The sequence below is a fragment of the Puma concolor genome, chromosome A1 (assembly GCF_028749965.1).
Source record: "Puma concolor isolate L17-30 chromosome A1, mPumCon1.1.hap2, whole genome shotgun sequence".
Taxonomy (NCBI): domain Eukaryota; kingdom Metazoa; phylum Chordata; class Mammalia; order Carnivora; family Felidae; genus Puma; species Puma concolor.
Window position 1 is genome coordinate 194,498,848 of NC_141667.1, and position 18,992 is coordinate 194,517,839.

Here is an 18,992-nt window from a genome sequence, read left to right on the forward strand (position 1 = left end):
ATGTGTACAATTTAGGCACTCTAGTTTCCTGTTACTGAGGAAAACATCCCAACATTGAGGCAGAAATTGTTCCAGTTTAAAGAAAATAACTTGGAGTGGTCTTGGGTCCAAGTAGTAAGTTAACACGCAAGAGCAGGTGCCAATAAGCCATTTTCTGTAAAGGCCCAGCCATGTCCGACGATGCTGGATAGTCTGTGTTACAACACGGTACTCAACTCTTCCATTGCAGTGCGAAAGCAGCTACAGACAGTATGGAGACAAGCCTGGCTGTGTTCAGACAAAACCTTGCATTTAAATATCACAAACTTCAGGGGCGCCTGGGTGGTGCAGTCGGTTAAGCGTCCGACTTCAGCCAGGTCACAATCTCGCGGTCCATGAGTTCGAGCCCCGCGTCAGGCTCTGGGCTGATGGCTCAGAGCCTGGAGCCTGTTTCCGATTCTGTGTCTCCCTCTCTCTCTGCCCCTCCCCCGTTCATGCTCTGTCTCTCTCTGTCCCAAAAATAAATAAATGTTGAAAAAAAAATTTTAAATATCACAAACTTCATGTGTCACAAAATATTACTCATTTGATTTCCACCGCCCCACCATTTAAAAATCCTTTGCCAACAGCCCGTAGTTTACTTGCGACAAAAGGAAATGGGGGCTTCTTGGTTAAAGCAATGGCTAACCTTCTACTTTCCAAGTTTGTTTTCTTGTGTGTCATTTATGAGGAAGACCTAATTCAGGAATTAGTCCTTATTGGGTAGTTTAAGATGACCAGAAACCAAATTTTCATCCTAACGCTTCACCTTTGGTAATCTAATATGCTTCTAGTGCCAGTTATTAGGCGAAGTAGCATATGTGGAATATTACACTTAAAAAGCCCTGTTAGATAAAACCACTTTCCCCATTTAATAGATGAGAAGATGAAGGTTTTATGTCCCAGATCAAGTAGTAAATGATGAGGGATTCGAACCCAAGCTATAATCACTATCTTATTTCTTGTGCTATTAAGAAAACATAGCCAGGGAACCGAATTCCTCCTACTGCATAGTAGTTGTTAAATTTAAGTTTATATTGATTCTAAAGCCCATGTGCTTAAGGACTCCATTTCATAATAGAGTCTTGAGCAGTGGACCTAGTGACTAACCGCTTCATGGTTAGTGTGCTGGGGGAGAGGAATCAGGTACACAGGAAGAAATGGTCTTTTTGCAGGTTAGCAATAAATTTATAAGGTGCAAAAAATAAAATGACACAATGATAGTATGTTTTTATTTCCTAGGGCTGCATATGAATTATTCCTCCATCTTTTGAATAAGATAACTTTGAAAAGGTGATTTGCAAATATGCATATACATTCTCCAGAGGTAATGTGTCCAAAAAATTTATACTTCCCTTCTACTCCCAACGTGAACTTTTAAGATTTAAAAAAATCAGTTTTGTGTCTGCCCAACCACAATTTTATAGGCCTAAAGTCATACAGGAACTGTGTCACCCAGTCCCCACTGATTTATTCCTCCCCAGCCAAACTTGAACTGAAAACAATGTTCCAACCCTAGGGATGGGGATATATTCTGGGCATCCCCACTAATAATGTATGATTTTTTTTTTTAAGTTTATTTGGAAAGAGAACGCATGTGTATGTGTGCACGGTTGGGGCAGAGAGAGAGAGATTCCCAAGCAGGCTCTACTCTGTCAGCAGAGCCCAACATGGAGCCCGAATCCATGACCCTGAGATCATGACCTGAGCCAAAACCAAGAGTGGGAAGCCCAACCGACTGAGCCACCCAGGTGCCCCAATAATGTGTGATACTAAGATGCTATTTGGACCTTTCTAGTGTTTACGTTTTCAAAAGTAGTAACTGGAACAGCTATCACTGGAACCAAGAATTTCTGCACAGAAATTAACAAATCAAGAACAAAAAAGTCTGGAAGCCTTCATCTTTCTATTTTTTCAATTAAGTTTGCTTTTTATCTAAGATCTATTTCTTTCACAAAGGTTATAAATGTAAATTCGTTTTATGTAAAACAGTACGCTCACAATTTTACATGATCTCACAACTACTGCCAAATTCAGTGCTGTCGGTAAGGTGTACTAATAAGCAGTTCACTGACCCTGTAGGATAGGGGCAAAGTCCTTACTCTCAAATTTATTGTTAAACACATCAATCAAGGTAAGTACAAAAATATTTATTAATAAAAAATACACTTGTACTTCAATGACTTGAAAGTTCCAGGAGTTTTTCTGTTGTTCCCATGTCACTAAATTAAGCCCTTGATTTTTCACATTAAGGGGGAAAGAAGAAAAGCTAAACCTGTTAGTTAAAGCAACTTTTTCCCAATCACGATCACATTATTGATCCTGTGCGTAAAAAATATGTGAGGAGCCATTCACTGATGGTCTTTGGTTCTGAGAAGTTATTCTATGGACTGCTGCCTTGGGAGGATTTGCTGTTCTCATTCAACACCTCTGTGTTATGCGGTCTTCCTGTGGGGGGAAAAAACAGAAAATACCTTATTTGCTGCTTGGATAGGACCATTCAAGCGTGCAACTATTATGTGAATATTTTTTAAAACTGGAATGAGGATTTCCTTATGAATACTAAAGGTACAAGTGAAGATAGGATTTTCTAGAAGTCCATATTCTGCAACAAAAAGAGTACTTTTCCTATACCCTAATGCTTGCTTACTTTTAAATGGGCAACTACAATCCCACCTCATGACAAAATGGACGAAAGAGAAATTAAGGTGGCCTCCACATTAAATCTTCATATTCACTGGAGAGTTGTGTTCAGTGTATTGTGTTCATTAATAAATTGGCATATAAAAATCAAAGATTCTCCCAATTAGTGCCTAAAATTAATGTTTATTCAAATATGCATATATATATATATATATATATAGTATAACCATCCTATCTAGAAAGTTCAGTAAATGTCCTAATCAAAAGTATATCTCTGTTAGTAGGTAAGGTATGTGTTATTCCTGGTCTCCAAAGGCTCTTGGATTTTTAAGAAAAAAGCACTTAACCTTTGAGAGTTCTTATTTTGATGTGTAGTCTCAGTTTGAAACGTTAAAGGCAAAAAACCTATCTTTCCCTTTAGTTTTAAGGAAAAGCGTTCAGGTGCCAATTCCAAAATAGGACTAGTTCTCCCTCTCCAACTCTTAATCTCTCCCATAGCCAGAGTTATTTAGGAAAATGAAGTGTTTTGATTTAAAAAGCACGTTCTGTGGTTAAATGAACTGAAAATAGGATGAGGCTTAAACATGATGATTAAAAAAATTTTAAGCAAAATGGGGTGGAAAAAATATTGAAAATGGTCATTTATTTTTCTTTCTATTTTTAAGTAATCTCTACACCTAATGTAGTGCTTGAACTCCCAACCCCACGATGAAGAGTCACATGCTCCACCAGCTGAGCCAGCCAGGTGCCCCTGAAAAAAAATCACATTTAGTAAATGCTTATAACCTACAACCATATCAAGCTTTCTCTATTTTTTCCATACCTTTGTATTAAGAACTTGAGATTTATTCTCAACTTCCAAGGTTTGTGCATCACTATCTGCTCCAACCGTATCCGTAATATTGCTTCCACAATTCTGTGTGTTATAGCCACTATCCATCTGATAGGGAAGAGAAGGAAAAATACCAAGGATAACACTGCAAACTAATTCACTTATCCACAAAATCTGAGAAACTTCTTTTATGTTTAAATAAGTAAAATTAAAAATATATAAAATGTATTTCTAAAATTATGTACATTGGGGTGCCTGGGTGGCTCAGTCGGTTAAGTGGTTGACTTTGGCTCAGGTCATGATCTCAAAGTTTGTGAGTTCGAGTCCCGCATCAGGCTCTGTGCTGACAGCTCAGAACCTGGAGCCTGCTTCGGAGTCTATGTCCCCCGCCCATCCCCAGCTTGTGCTCTCTCTCAAAAATAAACATTAATAAAATTATGCACATTTATTTAAAATATATAGTTAATAATTATATAAATATAACTGAATCATTATATACTACCACTCACAACTGAACAAAACAATGTATTATTTATTCCTGATCATACTGAATGCAATTGAAAAGTAATATGCAAACATAAAATGTAGTTCTACATAGAACTGGTTGTTCTCCAAAGGAGTCATTGTACTATACCATTCCTTTTACTAAAATATATCTTGTAATTTCGTTTAGAATCCGTGAACAAGCCAGTATAAACTTGCTTTCCTGTTACCTTGTGATCACACTCAGTAGATAAAAGTGAGGATTACAATCAACTTCAAATTCCAATTTATTTACCAGGCTTGTCTTTGAATGGCTTGACTGTATCTAACAGGCATGCTATCTTTAAAAGTATTCAAAATAATTTATTTTTTAAAAGGTCATTTACATTATACTCATACCCACTGCTGACACACAAATCTTACTTCATAATAATACCACGTATACAATGGCTCTAGGTGTTAGTTCAACTTTTCATTTTAATTAACTGTAGCATTCTAGGATGTACTGTTGGCAGCCCCAAATTAAACAAGGGATTCTGGCAAACTGCAGTTTGGGTACATGTATAATAAATATTTACTGAGTGCCTAGAAAAGTGCCAGGGCCTGCAAGGCACTCTGTATAATGCCATTCTTACTGTGTCCGTGCAACAACCCTATTAACTTCACACATGAGGAAGTGAAGGCTCAGAAAGGGGACTTTCACAGTATCAGAATGCAGTGATGAAGAGCTGAGGCTCCAAGCCCTGTGCACTACACACACACACACGGCATCTACCTGTGCAGTGCTGAGCACCAAACACAAAACCCCACGAGGGGAGGGATTCACCCTGCACTTAAACTCTTTCTTGCAAATTAGGTTCAGAAAGAAGGAAAAGATTGTGTATTTTTGTCCCCATCACCAACATCAGAATATCCTAAGTAATATCCTATGTGCATTCATAATCTTAAGAAAAATGTTTCCAGTTTTCAGAGATGGATGCCTATGTGTTGACCACTGGGAGTAACACTGTATTTGAATAAAATCCTTGTAACACCTAAAACAAAGACAAAAAAAACAACCTTCCATTACATTCTAGGGGAAACACCTGGTTGTGTTGCCATTCAACAGCTATTTGATCAAAAATATAATTACCAGATTGCTTCCAGAGGAGCTGACAATTACTCATTTTTTATTTTATTTTTGAGAGGGAGAGGGTGGGGGAGAGGGGTAGAGGGAGAGAAGGGAGACCATCTTAGGCAGGTTCCACAATTAGCACAGAGTCCAAAGCGGGGCTCGACCCCACCATCCTGGGATCATGACCTGAGCCAAAGTCAAGAGTGAGATGCTCAAATGACTGAGCCACCCAGGCCCCCCTGCCAATTACACTTTTATCACTAGCGCCAAACAACTGGCTTAGGGAACTCAATAGTAATACATCAAGGGAAAAGTGAATACAGTAGGGAGTAAGACAGGCACAGGAGTTTGTCCCACTCCACAGGAAGAGAATAATCAATGGGCGGCCCCATGAGATGCTGGCTGACTGCACTGGCTCTCATCGAGACCACTACTAATGATGCGTACCACAGGCCAACTAGACAGTACACATCATCTCGTAACTTCCCACAGGCATCAGGAGCATCAGAAACATTTTATAGTTGTTCTTAGCTGTAGATGAGGTGCTTTTTTAGCTTAAAAACTCATGCTCTACTCACTGTCAAGTGAACCTTGTCTTAAGATCCCACAGCCTGTAAATGACCAAACTCTAATTCAAACTGAGTTCTGAATGCTATGTAGATCTGCTTCCAGTTGGACTACGCTGCCTTTAAATGGTGTTTCTACTGCCATCACCCTACACAGTTACTATATTTTTCCCCCACATGAATCAGATGCGGTCTTTCAAAAACCTTCCAGGTTCAGGTTGGCAGCTGGCAAGAGTTGTGGCTTGTAGTCCATTCCCTGAAATCAGGCCTCAGCACTTTCACCCTTCCCTCACCATCCTCCTCTTCCTCGTCCTCTGTCCCTCTTGCTTGCTACTTGTCACAGAAGACTTTGTCTTCCATTAGTTAAGGCAGTGCACTGAAAGTACACTCATGTGAACTCTATTCACAATGACCAAACTATTAGCCTACAACCCTCCTATTCTTGCTGTTGTCAATAAGAGGGAACAAGGTCACAGAAGCTCTCACTTCCTGAAACTGAGAAAACTAACTGAGCTAGTAAATCAGCTGAAATCTGCCATTTTGCTTTCCCAAGCCCAAGGCCCTTAAAGCCATGCTAGCCCCAGCTACAAATATGTGCACCCATGTCCACCCCAGCCCCCCACCCCCTACAAAAGTGGAAGGGTCACTTGTGCTAATCCCCCACCAGAGCTCTACAGTCTATCCCATCTTGCACGCCTTGGTTCCTTCATATATAAAATTCATCACTTTTTTACAGATTATATTTATCACATCTGCTGGAAGGTATCATGAGGATTAGATTCTAACTGTGAGATACTCGCCCTGGTCTCTCATACTTCAAAAGGATACATAATTGATACCTATTATTAATAATTATCGTGCCCAATTTCTGGTTTTCTTTGTTCTTTTTACTCTTCTCCCTCTCCAGTTAAATATGCTAGTTCCCCCATCTAAAGTGAAAAACAAAGTTAAAAAAGAAACTACAAAACGATCTTGGACATTAATGTTCTTCTCTAGCTATGGCAACCCTCCCCTTCACAACTAATGTTCTTCAAAGAGTTATCTACACATAGTGTATCATTCCTTTACCTCCTTTACCCTTCCTTCCATTCACCTTTCACCTCCCCACCTTGAGGCTGCTCACTCACCAAATTACTTGTTATTAATTCAACAGCTACTTTTCAAGCTCTATATCCCTTGCTCTTACTTTCGTAGTACTAACCTTTCTTTCCTTAAGATGCTCCATGACACTGTGCTTTCCTCGTGTCCCCCTCTTCCCCCCACCGCCGCCTGGTCCTTCTCAGTCTCCTTTGGGGGCTCTGCTTCCTTCACCAAACCTTTTCCTCAGGGGTCAAAACGCTGGATCAGTGTTCTGACTTTACACAGTCCTTCTGGTTGAACTTACCTCTATATCCATTCTGTTTTGATTCCAAAATATTTAACGAGTAGCTATTACATAAGCTCTGGGATAAACACAAACATACATGATTGCGTGATAGATGGTCTGACTGGCAAGAATGCAAAGTGTACAGGGAATTATGAAAGCATATAATGAGATCTGGCTTGGCCACAGTGATCAGGAAGGACTCCTTTGAGGATGTAACCATTAAGTTGTGAACTAAAAGACTAATAGGAGTTAACTAAGTAAAGTGGGAGGGACAGAAATTCTATACAGTGTGTGGAAAGGCTCTTTTGACAAGAGGGAACGTGGCTATTTAAAACTCTGGAAAGCTAATGTGACTGAAACAAAGGGAAGGAAAATAAAATGAAGCCGATGAGTAGGCAAAGGCCAGACCACGCGATGCTTGCCAGTCGTGCTACAGATATTTAGATACCAAAAGCAAAAAACAACTCCCTGGCCCCCCAAAAACCTTAGAAATGAAAGGTGCAGAAACAAAAACATAATAGAAGAATTACTATATAAAGATGAAGAAACTCCCCCAAAATTAGAAAAGGAGATAAAAAATAGAGTGAAAAGATTTTAAAAACTGGAGAATTAAAAGGAAATTCCAGAAAGGAAAGTGAGACAGGAGAAATCTAGGATAAAAAGATCCAAGTGAAGGGCACGAGTTTACAGGTCATAAAGACCTGCTGAGTGCCAGTACCACAGACGAAAAGGTACCCACTCCAAAGAAGCACTGACATCTCCGCACACTGTAGACAAAGAAAAGATCCATTTATGTCCAGGGCTGGGTAAAAAGAGACCATTTACAAAAGATTAAGTATTAAAATGGTTTCAGGGGCACGTGGGTGGCTCAGTCGGGTAAACATCTGGCTTTGGCCCCGGTCATGATCTCATGGGTGGTGGGTTCGAGCCCCATGGAGAGCTCTGCGCTGAGAGCTCAGAGCCTGGAGCCTGATTCGAATTCTGTGACTCCCTCTCTGCCCCTCCCCTGCTAATGTTCCGTCTCTGTGAAAAATAAATGAACATTAAAAATATTTTTAAAAATGGCTTCAGATAGGTCAACAGCAATCATGAAAGAAAATCAATGAAACAATGCCTTCAAAGTCTGAAGGATAATTATTTCCAAACTCTCATGTGAGAGAATGAAGAATACACAATCAGGCATGCAGTATCTAAAAAATGTACTTCTCCTCACAAAGATACCAGAAAATTTGTTCCAGTAAAGTGTGAGGTAAACCAGGAAAGAGAAGGATGGAATGTAGAAAACAGGAGACAGAACACAGGAAAGGGGAAGAGAATTCCCAGTCTGATGAAGGGAGATTCTAGAATGACAGCTGTGCACCACCACACGCGGAGGCCAACCCGTCCACCCAGCAAGTCAAGAGACCCTGGGAAAATGTGGCTGTCTTCAAATGTTTAGAAGCTACCTTTGCGGTAGGAAGACAAGAACACCTGAAAACATTTTTAAACTACAAAATGCTCTGCAAAAGGTTAAGATTATGATATGGCCCAAAGGGTAAAACTGAAACTGACTGGTAGATAAGATATCACAGACAGAAGCATATTTTATCTCAATGTGGGGAAGAGATTGTAATGATAAGAGAAAACCGAAAATGGACCAGAATACCCCTGGCAGGTACTCAAGCAGACAGTGGATGATAATTTAGTAGTGATATAGGCTTCCAATGGGTAGTTGAATTAGATGATCAAAGTGTATGGCAGTGAAAGCATTTTATGATCCTTCTATAAATGCTCTGGAAAAACAAAAAAAGGTAGTGAGGAAAAGAGAGAGAAAAAGAAGTTAACAATACCTTGAAGGCTAAGTTTGACTCTAAGTGCTTTTTCATATAGGAACCAAATTTAGAAGCTAAAATATATAAAAGTGATTCTAGTGTATCTTTCCTGAGCAATGATCCTAGAAGTCAGGAGAGACCATTATAGACATAAAAATCTGAGCAGATGATTATATTTAATTTGGGGTCATTTAGGATCCCCCTGTGAGTTTTAAACTTTAGCATTCCAAACCTGACAGCACTAGGGCACTATAGGGTGGCAGGAGAATTAAATGAATGACTACAGATAAGGTGGTTGGGAGAGCGCCTGACACACTGAAGCACTGTGTCCGTGTTAGCTATTACTAGGAGTCCGTCCAAATCTGGATTAAATAACATGAACTCTAAAGCCATATTGCCAGGATTCAAATCTTCCACCACCACTTATTAGCGATATAGGTAAATTCCTTAACGTCTCTGACCCTCAGTTTCCTCCTCTGTAAAATGGGGACAACAGTCCACCTATTTCATAGGGCTGTTGTGAAGATTCAATAAATTAACATACGTAGAGTACTCAGAATAACGCCTGGCATACACTAAGAGCTACATAACTGTTAAATGTTGTTACTATGAAATGGCAGGTGAGAACTGCCTTTTTGACTATGTTAAAGTTCTCAGCTCAAAGACTATGGCAATTGGGGTGCCTGGTGGTTCAGATGGTTGCACATTGGACTCAATTTTGGCTCAGGTCATGATCCCAGCTTTGTGGGATCGAGCCCTGTGTTGGGCTGCATGCTGAGTACGGAGTCTGCTTAAGGTTCCCTCTCTCTCTCCTCAGCCCCTCCCTCCCCCCCACCCCCCTGCTCGCACTCTTTTTCTCAAAAAAACAAACCAAAATACTATGGCAATTAATGGAACAAATGTCCTTCTGAAAGTCAATGCTGGCAGGGTGCCTGGGTGGCTTAGTTGGTTAAACGTCTGACTCTTGATTTCGGCTCAGGTCATGAGATCACGGTTCGCGGATTCGAGTCTCCCATCAGGCTCTGCACTCACCGTGTGTAGCCTGCTTGGGATTCTCTCTCCTGTTCTCTCTGTTCTCTTTGTGCGCTCTCTCTCTCTCAAAATAAATAAAATAAAAAAAAAAGTAAGTGCTGGCTATGAAGTTTACTTGTCAAATGAATCACGCTTTCCTGTTGTCAGATACTGCAAACTGGAAATGTGTGATTAAGTGAAAAATGTTGGTTATAAATCATTTTTAAAAAGTACAAAAAGCATATACATAAAAGTCCTTTAACTTGTTTTTTTCTTCCCAAACCATATAAAGGAAAAATAGAACTACTGAAATTTTACAAGACAAGAACCTTACCGGGAACTGAATTTCCTTGGCGCTAGCTTCACACGAGAGGGGGAGATGAATCCTGAGAGGTTGCCTGACCCTAGCACTCTGTAGAAACAGAGCAGCTTGATTTCTTTTCTGCTGTCATCCTTTCTTACTCCGAATAAGTATCAGTTAACATGAATACTAAATACGCACCATCAGTCCAAATTAAAAAAAACAACTAACCCTCTTAGTATCACCATGTATGGATATTTTTTTTAAATGTTACATAATGCTACAGTCGCCACGTTTAAAAAAAATTTTTTTTATGTTTATTTATTTTCTGAGACAGAGAGAGAGAGAGAGAGAGAGAGAGAGAGAGAGAGAGAGAAACTGAGTGCGAGTGGGGGAGCAGCAGAGAGAGAGGGAGACACAGAATCTGAAACAGGCTCCAGGCTCCAAACTGTCAGCACAGAGCCTGATGCAGGGCCCGAACCCATGGACTGTGAGTTCATGACCTGAGCCAAGGTGGGACGCTTCACCGACTGAGCCACCCAGGGGCTCCTGCTACAGTCCTCACATTTAACCCATTTTCTTTCTTAGTACAATCTTTGAGAAAAACAGAGTACAGGAGAAAGTAAAGGACTCCAGAATATTAAATTATCTTACCTGAATGTTACTGCTTTCACAAGGAAGGACGCTGCTTTCTGCAAGAGGTGACATGCATATGTGAGAGTTTTCAATACTGAAGGCAATCCCACTCACAAAATCAGTCATGGGCAAACTCCCATTATCAACTGGCTCCTTAATCCAAGTGTTCTCATCTGCTATCTCTACAGGATCAACCATGTCCACAGTGTTGTTCTCCTTCTCACTTTCAACATCCTGCAACAGTGCTAATTCTTTCTCAGAAGCACTGGACTGATTCTGTGTGATAGACATGGCGGTCACTACTACACGTGTGCCACGTGGAGAAGTGTCACTGTCCAACTGCCGCAGGTGTGCAGCGGTGTCCATGGCTGGTGATGAGGCATCCGTGGGAGGAAGATTCACTTGGTCTTCATTTTCACTGTGAGCCTCAAGGGGAAAGGGTATCCGAATCAGTGAGGTCCGATACTGAGTACCACCCGTACACATTTCGAGTCTCATAGGAGACCAATTCTTAATTGGTGAGCAACCATCTATATAAGGACTTCTGATGCATGGATTAGTAATTCCGTTAGAATTTGTTGTTCCAGACGAATTATCAGGAGAATGAAACGTAAACTTCCTTTGTTCTAAAAGATTGGAAAGGAAAAATTACATCACAAAAACATACAAATGGAAAAGACATTACTGAATGGTAATTATCGTGTTTTAATGCCAGAAAAATTGGATTTCTGTAACACTGTACTATTTACTTAAGTGAAATTTAGGTGTTAAAAACAACAGTGCAAATGAATGTGTCTCTTTAAGTAGGGTAAGACTCTTCAAAAAGAATTCCTCTGGTACTTCCTTTCAATTATCAAAATAATTTACTTCCTGAGAATTATTTCCTCATAAACATATTGCTACTATAATATATTGTATATTATATTAACATTGTATATTACTCATTTACATATTCACATACAATATTATCATAGTAACAATACTATTCATATACAAAGAAAATACTGGATAAATCAGCTGACAGCTACAAGTTAATAGCTGTACCTGGTAAATGAAGTATGTAAAAACCTTGTGAAATACTACAAGCAATTTGTTAAAAGGCAAGCAAAAAACTGTAGAATAGTGTTTGCAATAACAAAGAATTTAAAATGGAGCGCCTGGGTGGTTCAGTCGGTCGAGTGTCTGACTTCGGCTCAGGTCGTGATCTCAAGGCTTGTGAGTTCGAGCCCCGCATTGAGCTCGCGGTCAGCGCAGAGCCTCCTTCGGATCTTCTGCCTACCCCACCCCCAGCCCTGCCTCTGCTCTGGCCCTTCCCCACTTGCGCCTGCCTCTCTCTCTCAAAAATAAATAAATATTTAAAACAAAACAAAATGAGTCAAAGACCTTAACAATGATAATCAAAATGATAAAAATGCTTTACAATGTTAATACTTCTTAGAACTTCACTGGCTTAATGAAAACAAAAATGAAAAAAAATAAATAGGCAAGGGGCGCCAGGGTGACTTGGTTGAGTGTCCGACTATGGCTCAGGTCATGATCTCACAGTTCGTGGGTTCGAGCCCCGTGTTGGGCTCCGTGCTGACAGCTTGGAGCCCGGCGCCTGCTTCGGATTCTGTGTCTCCCTTACTTTTGCCCCCTCCCTGCTCGCTCTCTTTCTCTCTCTCTCTCTCAAAAATAAACAAACATTCAAAAAAAAAATAGGCAAGATTCCATAACCAATCCTCCCAATGGTAAATAAACATACGAAGTGTTCAGCCACACAAACAATAAAAAATATTGAAGTTAAAGCAATAAGAAAGCATTTATTCAACAAAAACAGTAAAATACTAAGAATCCCTCCCCCCAAATAAATGGCCAATAAATATTCAGAAAGAGTTCAATATCATCATAATCAAAGATACAAAAATCAGTAAGAGGCATTTTTGTAATATACCAAACTAAGAAACCTCACAAAGAATGGTAATACCAGTGTTTCTAGATGGGAGAAACTGACTTTCTTACATACTGTTGATAAAAATTTCAACTGATACAAACTTTTATGTAGAAAATTTGATAAAATTCATCCAGAGCCTTAAAAACATTCACCCCTTTTGATTGAATAATTCTACTTCTGAGAATTTAACCTAAAAATATAAATATGTACAGTACAATGTAAATACAAAAATAATCAGGTTTTTGATAAAGAAAAATTAGAAACATTTTAAAAGTTATCAATGGCTGAAAACAAATGATGCATCCATGATATGGGATATTATATAGTGATTCAAAATCTTTGTTTCAATAATAAATAATAATAAAAATAAAAATAAAAATAAATGATTTCAATGACCTATGAAAATATTCATGATACCATACTTTGCTAAAAAAGCAGAATACAGAACTGTGGTCCGTGTATGTCTATCTCCACACAAAAGTACATGTGTAAGTATTTATATAAAAGTACACATACATACATAAAGTATGTACAAAAGTATGTACAAAAGTACACATACATACATAAAAGTAGTTTTTAGCTTTCCAATTTTATTTATTATGAATAGCTTTTGATTGTGAATTTTTTCAAAAGAAGCTATAATTTTTTTCAGAGATACTGACATAGTGTAAAGAGAAATATGTAAATCTCCACACACTATACCTTAAAACCTTACTCAAATGTATCTTTACAAAATATGAATATCTGATTACCAAAGCCTGACCCTACAGGTCAGAAGGCATACAGAAACCAACTGAACTCTAAAATTGCCATCTTTCTTTGATTCCCTTTATAAGAATGCTTGATGTAATACTGCTAATCAGATTACCTGTGTTTAATAGTAGCACAGAACTTTGCTGAGAATCCAGTTTTTGAAGGTAAATTGTTCCTTTAAAAAAAAAGCCAGTTTCTAAATTTCAGAAGGTGAGTGGAGCTCATCTAGTTAGAGCTCTATAGTTCGAACAAGCTAAAAAAGAACCTCTTTAATAACAAATAATAGTAACATGAAATTTCAAATAGGTATTTTATTCTGAGACATACCCGAGAGCGGAGTCTTTCCTATTTGAAGTGCAATTGGCGAGAAAGTGGGTGAAGAAATAGGTGAGGGGCTGGTTATACTTCCCAAACTGTATTTTTTTGTGCTCCCCTGAATAGGGCTGGAAGAGAACTGCCCCTGTGATAAAAATAAATAAATAAAATCACATGGTTCTCTTTCTTAATTTGTTATATACACCATATGTTATTTATCTTCATCTTCAAAACACACTTATAAAGTAGGTCATATAAAGTTTGGTCATCCACCAAAAGGCAAGGCATCTTATAGCAAGGACAATTAAGAAGACTGTTACAAAAATTTTGAAATAGAGTCTGTTAATCAAAATAAAATATAAATGCAGTGTTTAAACAAACCATTCTATTTCATCCTAGCAGCTGTTTATGAACAACTCTAAATTAAATTACTCCATTAATGGCAATCCAGTTGTGGGATACTGAGAATCTTACATAGTTCAGTAAACAACTTACACTGAAATTTCTAGAGACTCGTGACAAATCGGGTCATCCCATATACCTCTAAATCAGAAACAGAAGCTGACCAAAAACACTCCTAACGACAAAATGTGAACTAGCCTAATCCTCATGAAATATAAAATCCACAACAACCATTCCTGGAATGTAAAATGAGCATCGAGGTCCATCTCATAGCAAACTAACCACCACTTTTAGTGCACTTCTTACCGAACTTGGGGTCTGCACAGGGCTCCTACACCGTACAGGAGATAAATCTATCGAATAAAAAACCTCAAGTGAGGCTTGAGCACCACTGCGAGGACTTCTGGGAGAAGCTGGAGGTAAGGAGTCAGAAATACTTCCATTGCCATCTAAAAATAGCTTTCTTCTGAGGGATGAAGAACTGAGGTTTCCAGGAGACTGATCTGAAAATTCATCAGCTCTAAAATAGTCACCTATATTTAATGTTAACAGAATAAAAGGCAAAGCTAGTCATTTTGAAGAGCAATTATGCTTCAGTTATATGATTTTTTTTAAGAAACCAGCATGTACTGTATGTTTGAATTTTGTTCAAAAAAGAGGGCAAGGTTTAATTGCATATGTGACGTTGGCAATCTGAAATTATTCTTTTTTGAGTACTTCATGATTAGTATAGGTAATACCAATAAGATGTGCCCATGAATAGTTTATGTCTACAGTAAAATTCATTATCACAAAAAGGCTAATTAAGGCCATGCTAAAAGGAGAAAGTTCAGGATGGTTTCCCCACTTCTTTAGAGACATTGCCACCTATTTCCATTTACGAAAAGCCATCAAAATAAAACCTTCTATTTAAGTTATTAAAGGTTTAAACAAATACAATACTTACCTAATACATTTTCTAAATTAAAATCCACAGGAAGAGACAGCAATGTCTGACAAGCAGCTGGAAGCAAGCAGATAAATAAATACAAACACAGATAAATCAATGCAAGCATATTACATGCAATTTAGCATGTGCTTCCCAATCAGCCATCTCCCCATGCTGTTTCAGCCAAACTGAATGATTTCATTTATGTATTCTATTAACTAACATGCCAACTTTCTTTAAGCAGTTTCCAGCACTGATATAAACCTGATAACGCCAAGAGTTAATTCCTGGTTATACTGTTGGTGCTGGAATCAAAAAAGAAGCCAGCCTAAGGCGCCTGAGTGGCTCAGTCGATTCAATGTCTGGCTCTTGATTTCATCTCAGGTCATGATCTCACAATTCATAAGATCAAGACCTGCACTGACAGTGCAGAGCCTGCCTGGGATTCTCTTTCCCTCTCTCTCTGCCCTTCTCATGCTTGCAAGCACCCTTCTCTCTCTCTCTCTCTGTCTCTCAAAATAAATAAACTTAAAAAAAAAAGAAGCCAGCCTATACACCTGACTCTTCAATAACATGGATTTCAACTGCATGGGTTCACTTAAATGTGCACATTTTTCAGTAAATACAGTACAGTACTATAAATGTATTTTCTCTTCCTTAGGATCTTAACATTTTCTTCTAACTTACTTTATTGTAAAACTACACTACATAATACATATAACATACAAAATATGTGTTAATCAACTATGTTATTAATAAGGCATCCAGTCAACAGTAGGCTATTAGTAGTTAAATTTGGGGGGGAGTCAAAAGTTATATATGGGTTTTTGACTACATGGGGCACTGGTACCCCAAGCCCCCAACTTCTTCAAGGGTCACCTGTATTTGGGGGTAGATTTCCCAATATCCGCACACATTTTTTTTTTTAAATGCTGTCCCAAACCAGAAAACAACTCACATGCTTTGAACAAGAAAACAACACACTGAGGCGCCTGGGTGGCTCAGTTGGTTAAGCATCCGACTTCGGCTCAGGTCATGATCTCTCAATTCGCAAGTTCGAGCCCCGTGTTGGGCTCTGTGCTGACAGCTCGGAGCCTGGAGCCTGCTTTGGATTCTGTGTCTCCCTCTGTCTCTGCCCCTCCCCCCCCATGCTCTGTCTCTCAGAAATAAATAAAAAAGTTAAAAAAAAAAAACCACACACACACACACACACACACACACACACACATACTACTGCTATTTCTAAAACTGGCAGGATATATCTATTCTGATTATTTTTTAAAATGAGCTTTCCTATAGTTCATTCATAATTAAATAATTTCAATTCCAGAGTAAAATGTTATCACACAAACTGAATTTAAAATCAAATGTAGTTTAATGTGGAACATTCTTCATTTTAGATTATATTTATACTTACCATTGCTTTTCTCAGCATGGATGGTAAGCTTTCTTCCAACTGGAGATTCACTAGTTATGTTAATACCTGTAAAACATTTTAAGTGTTAAATCTTATATTTTATATTCTTCATTTACTTTAGGATTACTTTTTTCAGAGTAAAAAAAATGAACAGAGTGAAAACTTTTACTTTACGACATTTAAAAAATAAATGTCTGCATATATAATAATTTGGCATGTTTCTGTTAGTTTTTTAACTTTGAGGGAGCACAAAGATAAAACTTAAAGGATTGCCACAGCAAATAAGGAGGCACCAAGTAACAATTTTTAAGGAAAGTACGGTTACTCTCCATTATGTTAACCTTAAAAGATTGAGGATGCACGTTAGCATACCTCAAAGTCCTCAAGTCCTCTGTTGCTTAATGTTTTTGCAATATGGGTTAGATAAATTGTCTGAATTAAAATGCCAGATCATTTTGACAAAACCTAAAATTTGATAAAACCATGCTCAGTTTTTTTTTTTCATAACAGGAGTCAAAAGTAAGTGAAAATAATTTTTTAACTGAAAATTAATGACTACTAAGTTTTGTAACTTGAAAATAATCAAATAAAAAAACAAACACACAATGAAAAAAATGACTAATATAAACAAAATAAAAGGGAGGAAAAGGCACGGAGAAGAAGAAAAAAAAACTCCAGAAAGCTTAAAACAACATTACAAAATATAGTAACTTAACAAACCTAAATAAATAAATGGGTGAATGAGAAAGTGGGTGGACGGGCAAGTGAATTAAAGCCTCCTATTAAATGCTATCAGAATAAATAAAAAAGAAAATTCTACATTCAAATGCTTTCTTTGCTGTAAGCAGTGTGACCTTCTATAACAAATATAATCAAGGCACTATGCTGCCGAAAACTCTTATGTCCTTCAGTCTGCAGTCCAAACACCTTAGCACCGTAGGAAGCCCTTCAAAACCTTGTCTCTGTCTCTAGCACAGTCGTCCTCCAACTAAACACTAGTTATGTGAACATCTTAAAAAAAACAGGTGGCTGGGGTGCCCGGGTGGCTCAGTCAATTAAGTGTCCGACTTCAGCTCAGGTTCTTGAGTTTGAGCCCCACCTTGGGCTCTATGCTGACAGTTCAGAGCCTGAAGACTGCTTCCAGATTCTGTGTCTCCCTTGCTCTCTGCCCCTCCCTCTCCCTCTCAAAAATAAACATTAAAAAATTTTTTTTAAGATAAATAAATAAACAAACAGCTTCTCTCTCACATTTAGGTATTTCTCATACTATTCTGACTTTCCTCCCTCATTTGCTGAGTCTGGCTAATTAAGTCTCAGCTTAAATTATCTTCCAACAGCATTCCTCCTCTGACCTTCTTAGATTAGAAAGACACCTACTGCAGCACTATTACACTTTTCAAATCCTTTGCAAGTGTTTCTTTGTTTTCCCCCAGAAGGACTTTTTTTTTTCAATATATGAAATTTATTGTCAAATTGGTTTCCATACAACACCCAGTGCTCATCCCAAAAGGTGCCCTCCTCAATACCCATCACCCACCCTCCCCTCCCTCCCACCCCCCATCAACCCTCAGTCTGTTCTCAGTTTTTAAGAGTCTCTTATGTTTTGGCTCCCTCCCACTCTAACCTCTTTTTTTTTTTCCCTTCCCCTCCCCCATGGGTTTCTGTTAAGTTTCTCAGGATCCACATAAGAGTGAAAACATATGGTATCTATCTTTCTCTGTATGGCTTATTTCACTTAGCATCACACTCTCCAGTTCCATCCACATTGCTACAAAGGGCCATATTTCATTCTTTCTCATTGCCACGTAGTACTCCATTGTGTATATAAGCCACAATTTCTCTACCCATTCAACAGTTGATGGACATTTAGGCTCTTTCCATAATTTGGCTACTGTTGAGAGTGTTGCTATAAACATTGGAGTACAAGTGCCCCTATGCATCAGTACTCCTGTATCCCTTGGGTAAATTCCTAGCAGTGCTGGGTCATAGGGTAGGTCTATTTTTAATTTTTTGAGGAACCTCCACACTGTTTTCCAGAGTGGCTGTACCAGTTTGCACTCCCAGCAACAGGGCAAAAGGGTTCCCGTTTCTCCACATTCTCGCCAGCATCTATAGTCTCCTGATGTGTTCATTTTGGCCACTCTGACTGGCGTGAGGTGATATCTGAGTGTGGTTTTGGTTTGTATTTCCCTGATGAGGAGCGACATTGAGCATCTTTTCATGTGCCTGTTGGCCATCTGGATGTCTTCTTTAAAGAAGTGTCTATTCATGTTTTCTGCCCATTTCTTCACTGGGTTATTTGTTTTTCGGGTGTGGAGTTTGGTGAGCTCTTTATAGATTTTGGATACTAGCCCTTTGTCTGATATGTCATTTGCAAATGTCTTTAGAAGGACTTTTTAAATAAGCTTAAGAACACAATAAAATGAGAAAAAAATTTGATGGTTTTGATTACATCAGAATAAG

General features: G+C 38.5%; 1 protein-coding gene across 1 annotated transcript in view; it reads right to left on the reverse strand.

Moving 5' to 3' along the window:
• Positions 1-2,147: 2,147 nt before the first annotated feature.
• BORA (BORA aurora kinase A activator) overlaps positions 2,148-18,992 on the reverse strand; it is a 28,799-nt gene continuing 11,954 nt past the window's right edge. Inside the window, exons 6-12 of the mRNA XM_025923467.2 lie at positions 16,530-16,595; positions 15,131-15,187; positions 14,491-14,717; positions 13,795-13,927; positions 10,800-11,407; positions 3,485-3,601; positions 2,148-2,466 (exon numbers count right to left, since the gene is read on the reverse strand). Coding sequence (XP_025779252.1) covers positions 2,440-2,466; positions 3,485-3,601; positions 10,800-11,407; positions 13,795-13,927; positions 14,491-14,717; positions 15,131-15,187; positions 16,530-16,595 — 1,235 coding nt within the window. The 3' untranslated portion in view covers positions 2,148-2,439. The remainder of the gene's footprint in view (positions 2,467-3,484; positions 3,602-10,799; positions 11,408-13,794; positions 13,928-14,490; positions 14,718-15,130; positions 15,188-16,529; positions 16,596-18,992) is intronic.